At 61.4% G+C, this 5572-nt stretch overlaps 1 protein-coding gene and 1 long non-coding RNA gene across 3 annotated transcripts; one reads left to right on the top strand and one right to left on the bottom strand.

Moving 5' to 3' along the window:
* Positions 1–260: 260 nt before the first annotated feature.
* LOC103350378 (uncharacterized) lies at positions 261–2756 on the bottom strand. The gene is made up of 3 exons (XR_011388456.2): positions 2588–2756; positions 1131–1667; positions 261–1025 (listed from the first exon to the last, which is right to left on the bottom strand). It is a non-coding gene; the product is annotated as an uncharacterized LOC103350378 (long non-coding RNA).
* Positions 2757–2857: 101 nt separating this feature from the next.
* ADM (adrenomedullin) lies at positions 2858–5171 on the top strand. 2 transcript variants are annotated; one of them, XM_017345344.4, is made up of 4 exons: positions 2858–3010; positions 3453–3571; positions 3721–3870; positions 4097–5171. In XM_017345344.4, exons 2-4 carry the CDS (start codon positions 3474–3476, stop codon positions 4410–4412), a joined length of 564 nt encoding a protein of 187 aa, XP_017200833.1. In that variant the 5' UTR covers positions 2858–3010; positions 3453–3473; the 3' UTR covers positions 4413–5171. The 2 variants fall into 2 exon arrangements, with proteins under 2 accessions (XP_017200833.1, XP_002708856.1); XM_002708810.6 differs by having other exon boundaries at positions 4094–5171.
* The last annotated feature ends 401 nt before the right edge of the window (positions 5172–5572 follow it).

The raw sequence follows: 5572 nt of genomic DNA, 5'->3' as shown, positions 1-5572 counted from the left end.
TACTGTCCGTGCTCAATGTGAATCTACAATCTCTGCAAACTTGAATGGATGAAACTGTTAACAAATCACCAGGGAGCAGCCCTGGGACTGGGGTGTTTCCTTCTAGATAGGACCAGTGAACCGACAAGGCAGTCTAGTGAGGGGTGTTTTTTTGGGGGGGGGGGCATTGAGAGGGAAGGTTGTTTGTCTTTAACCATGCTTAAGTAATGCAATTTGAGATTCCACGAAGACAATAATAATAATAAAAAAAGAAGCTCAGCTTTGGCAAATTCCTCATTTTTTTTCTACTCAAACTCCTGGCGCTTTGGGGGGTGATTTGGGGGGGCGCTCTGGCCTCTGCGGCCCACCCATGTAAATCCAAATACAAACACACACACACATACCCCAACACTGAGGGTTTCCCAGCAAAATGCTCTGAGCCGTCAACCCAGGCCATTACTTAAAGAAAGACTTGGTTTGGTTCTTTCTAAGTGCCAGAGCGACGAAGCGCACCCAGGCTGGGAAGGCTCACCCCAAAGCTCTCAGGGGGCAGTTCCCGGGTCAGCCGCGACAGCGCTGGCCATTGCACCGAAGCCGAGCGGCGCTGAGCAGCGGAGCCTCTCTCCACTCCTGGGTCTGCTTTTCTCCCCGACGTCGCCTGCACTCCAGAAGTCTGAACCAGTAACACACTTCGCGAGCCTTCCCCCGGACCGAGAGCTCAGCTGCCCTCACCGGATCCCGGGCTTTCCTGAAGGGCACAGCGAGCAGGCAACCAGGTGCAACCGCGGGCCGCTCGCTCCGCAGGCGCAATCCCCCAGGGCTGGTGCGGACGGGAAGGAACGAGTCCAGACCACGGGACCTTCCTTGGCTGTGGGCCGACGCCCAGCTGCCCTTGACCTCCCCGGCAGTCTGAGGCGCGCGCCGGAGAAATGAAAGTAAAACCCGACCTGGCGCAGACCCAGAGGGAAGCTGGCCACAGGTAGGTGACATCCTCCGAGGACCGACACACAGCCAGTCCTGGCCGGGATCGGTGCGAAGAGCCCGCCCTACAGGGGACAAAGTGAAGGGAAGAGACAAGACAGGAGAGGGGAGCGTGAAAAACAGCAGTGAGTCCGGGCAGGCTTCCGGAAGGGGCAGACTCGCCGTAGTACCTGCGGTCTTCGGTGCGCACCGACCAGATGCTGCCCGGTTCGCCGCGCGGCACCCCTCTGCCCTTCTGCGTCCCAAGCCCTCTCAAAGTCAGAGAGTGGCGTCTGCACTTCGCCCTCCGCTGCAAGTCAGGGCCGCTCAGGTGACTCCCTCGGGGAAGAGTCCTCAGAATAAATAACCTCGGGGCAGTCACTTCTCATTTCGGTGCAAATGCCCAGGGTCCCTTTCCCAAGAAAAAGGCGGCCAAGCCAGCAGCGCACCGTGGCCGAGTTCCCGGAGCCCAGCGCCCAGCAGCTTGGCCCTGGGTCTCAGAAGCGTGCGGCAGAGCAGGTACGTCCCTGAGAGCCCACGTTCTCGACCGGGACGCTAGGCAGCAACGTGACCCGCCCGCGTTCGCGCGGCAGCTAGCTAGGCGGCGAGGACAAGCCGCCAGTCTGGCCAGGGGTCTTTCCCGCTTGTCGGTGGGCTTCGGGACAATTGCAACGCGAACGCCAGACACCTGCGTGCAAGGTGCTGAACTTTTGCCTTCCATTCTGCCTCTAGAAGAGAAAGACAGCGAGTCAAGAAGCTGTGGCGGAAGCGCAAGGCAGGGGGACAAACGTGTTTGGGCCGATTCATCGTGATCAGGCATACCCTCGGGCGGGGGCTGGGACGCTTCTCCCCGCCTCGACGGGATGGTGACCCCAGCCTAGAAGAATCCACGCCGCGCCCCAATTTGCCCTACTCGCTGGCGGGGCCGGGGAGGGCTCCTCCGCTTCCCACCTTTCCCGTGACTTTGGGCAAGGAACTTATTTCATCTGAATTTCAGTCGTCCACGGGGGCAAATGGGGAACGCGCTGTCACCCTCCTCCCCTCGCTCAGGTTTCACGTGGAGATCAAAGGAGAGAGGGCCCTGTCTGTTCCTAAACCATAAACGAGGCATTAGCGCGCGCCGTGGCAGCCGAGCCTCACGTTTGCAATGGGCGAATCGAAGCGGCAGGGCACTCTCAGGTTATCACCTTATAAGGCATAATTGGATGACACGCGGGGAAACATCGGCTATTCCTGTATTTCCAAAGAGGCACGTCAATTCTGAAACTTCACATATTTACCCCCTCCCCTCCAAATCCAATTATCGATTCAGCCGCTGCGAGCTTTGCGTGTATTGTGAAATCTTAACTAGCTTATCCCAAACCCCCGAGGTCTGGTCGTCTCTTGGGAGCCCAGGAGCCCTGGCTCCTCGCTGCTCGGCTCTGCTCTGCTCCTGGACCCTGCCCCCCGCGACTCCGCGGGAGCCTGGGGTCGGGGCCAGGTCAGACGCTGAGCCGGCAGGGGGCGCGGTGCGCCTGAGACTGCAGCTCCCCAGTCCCAGCCATCCGCTCCGGATCCCCCACTAGTTCTTTCAGCTCCCTGCTGGGAGACCCCCCTCTTCCAAGGCTGCATAGATCCCGGGATAAGGACCCCAAGGGGCTGTGCTTACCCTCTTTTCCGCCGGACTTGCCATGTGAACCCTGCGCCCAGCGAGTTAGGGCTATGGCAGTTTCTGCACCAACCTGGAGCTCTCCTCTTGAGTCTCTGAGCTCGAGGGACTCGCGCTCTCCCCCCACCAACCCCACACCTACAGGCAAAGAACGCGCGCGCCCGAGAGCAGAAGCGCGCGCGCCGGAGGAACAAGAGGGAGGGCTCGAGGGCAGTCCAGGCCCCGCCCCCTGAGCGCTTATAAAAGCACGGGAACCCGAGCTGGCTACTCAGTGGTTTCTTGGTGACACTAGGCGGAACAGCTCGAGCCTGGCCACTTCTGGCTTCTCACCGCAGTCGCGCTTGGACTTGGGGGTTTTGCCGCTGCTAGAGGGACGCCTCGGACTTGCTGCTCTCAGAACTTGTCACATCACCCTTTCAGCAGGTAGGTGCCGCACGATCAGCGGGGTACAGCCGGCCCTTGCTGAGGCCCGAAGCTGGGAGCGCTGGGAACAATCCACTTGGGGGAGGGGAGAGGGGTCCTTGGCGGGGAACACCTCAGATCCCGGGCGCAGCTCGTAGACACAGTAGGAGCGCCAAAGACCAGCTCCCCTCCGTTCCGTCCGCTAAGTTCCACGAAGTTGAGCAGGGAACCTCTGGGAACCTGGCGCTGTGCAACGGCCTCCCCTGCAGAGCCTGTCACCCGCCCCCAAGGGTGCAGACGCCTCTGGCGGCCTCTCTGCGCCCCGAGGAGATAAGCGCCCGAACCAGGCAGAGCGCGCGCTGAGCTCGCCCGCGCCAGGGTCCCCTCCCGCCCTGCGCGCCCCGCCCGGGCCTTGCAGATGGCCTGGGTGCTCACGTTCCACTCCTCTTCTGTCTTTTGCCAGGGTCTGCGCATCGTCGTCGGGATGAAGTTGGTCTCTGTCGCCCTGATGTTCCTAGGCTCACTGGCCTTCCTAGGCTCGGACGCCGCACGGCTCGACGTGGCGTCGGAGTTCCGAAAGAAGTGAGTCCCTGGCAGCGCCTTGCCCTGTCCTGGTACCTGGCAGACGAGGGAAATGGACCGCTGGTCCCCAGGGGTTAGAAGTGAATGGGCCGGGCAGGGCCGGGCGGTCGCCTGGACGCACGCGAATCTGGTCTGCTTCTGTCTTCCAGGTGGAGTAAGTGGGCTCTAAGTCGTGGGAAGAGGGAGCTGCGGGACTCCAGCAGCTATCCCAGCGCGCTCGCTTCAGTGAAGGCAGGGCCTGCCCAGACCCTCATTCGGCCGCAGGACGTGAGAAGCGCCTCGCGCAGCCCGCAGGCCAGGTAACCGCCGCACGCAGCTGGAGACTGGGGTGCAAGCGGGGCGGGGGGGGGGCGCTCTCTCTCCCCACCATTCCGGTCCTGGGCATTGGCAGGGCTGGATTGCAGCTCAGAGCGCCGGGGAACATTCTCTCTGCCTCTGATCTTAGAATGGCTCCCGTCCGCGGTGTCTGGGGCCACAGCCCTGCTGGATGGGGTCTCAAGTTGCCTCCCTTTCGCTCCCCAGCAGTGCGGACGCCGCCCGCATCCGAGTCAAGCGTTACCGCCAAAGCATGAAAAATTTCCAAGGCTCCCGCAGCTTCGGCTGCCGCTTCGGGACGTGCACGGTGCAGAACCTGGCGCACCAGATCTACCAGTTCACCGACAAGGACAAGGACGACACGGCCCCCCGGAACAAGATCAGCCCTCAAGGCTACGGCCGCCGGCGCCGGCGCTCCCTGCCCGAGGCCGGCCGGGATCGGACTCTGGTGTCTTCCGAGCCACAGGCGCGCTGGGCTCCGAGCTCCCGGGAGCACCGAGTGCTCGCCACCCTCCTTAGGATTTAGGCGCTCGTGGCAGCAGCGAGCGGTTGGGCGCGCATCCCGCTGGCGCCTCCCGGGGCTGAGGGCTTCGCGAGCCGGATGGGGACCGGACTGAGACAGCCCTGCACAGACCCCACGTCCGGGAGGCAGCGCCGGGCAGCCAGCCCTGTCTTTGCAGCAGCTCTTCCTCCTCCTTCCCCTCCTCCTCCTCCTCCGGGCAGCGCCGCCTTGGCCCTGATCAGGCCTGGGCGCCCCAAGGGGGCAGAGGAATCCGAGGGAGTGTTAGCCAGGTTCACAGAGAGGAGAAACTGAGAATTACACGCTTGGACTCCAAGGGCAAGGGTCTGAGCCACTGCCTGGCCCGCCCCCAGATCGACTTCTCACGGGTGGCACCCCACGGGGCGCGAGCCTCCTATTACTTGAACTTTACAAAACCTAGAGAGGAAAAGTGCAATGCGCTATGTATATACAGAGGTAATTATCAATATTTAAGTCTGTTGCTGTCGAGATTTTTTTGTAACTTCAAATATAGAGATATTTTTGTACGTTATATATTGTATTAAGGGCATTTTAAAGCAATTGTATTGTCCCCCTCCCCTTTATTTTAAGGTGTGAATGTCTCAGTGAGATGCAAGACGGTTGTTGGAGTGTGTGTGTGTGTGTGAGAGAGAGAGAGAGAGAGAGAGAGAGAGACTGATTACCTCTTGTGGAAGAAGGAAACACCATGTCTCAGTATAATCTATTTACATAAAATGGGTGATATGCAAACAGCAAACCAATAAACTGTCTCGATGCTGATTCATTCTCGCTCACGCGTCGAGCGAGGGCGGCTGCCTCTCGCAGTGGTGCGCCCGGGAGCCTCGGGGTCCCGACTCCAGGCTTGGGGAGGCGCGGCGGGGGGCCGACCTGGCATCTCTCCATGCCGGGTGTGCTGTCGCGGGCTCTGTTCTCCACGTGGGGAGCCCAGAGCGCGGGTCCTGGATGCGAGTCGGGGCTCCGAGGAGACGCGGGAGGTCACTGCCTCGCGTGGCGGCCAGGGCGGGCCGGGTAGGGTGAGCCCCACCGCGAGGCGCGCCCGGACTCCTCGGGTTGCGCAATGGCTTCAGCAGACTTGCGGCAAATCCAGGTTTACCGAACCCTGCGCGTATCGCGCATCGGAAAGTTGCGGCGGTCTCCGAAGCCTT

The sequence above is a fragment of the Oryctolagus cuniculus genome, chromosome 1 (genome assembly GCF_051225735.1).
Source record: "Oryctolagus cuniculus isolate XC-2025 breed Fujian yellow rabbit chromosome 1, ASM5122573v1, whole genome shotgun sequence".
Lineage (NCBI taxonomy): Eukaryota > Metazoa > Chordata > Mammalia > Lagomorpha > Leporidae > Oryctolagus > Oryctolagus cuniculus.
This window is presented reverse-complemented; position numbering and strand designations above follow the sequence as displayed.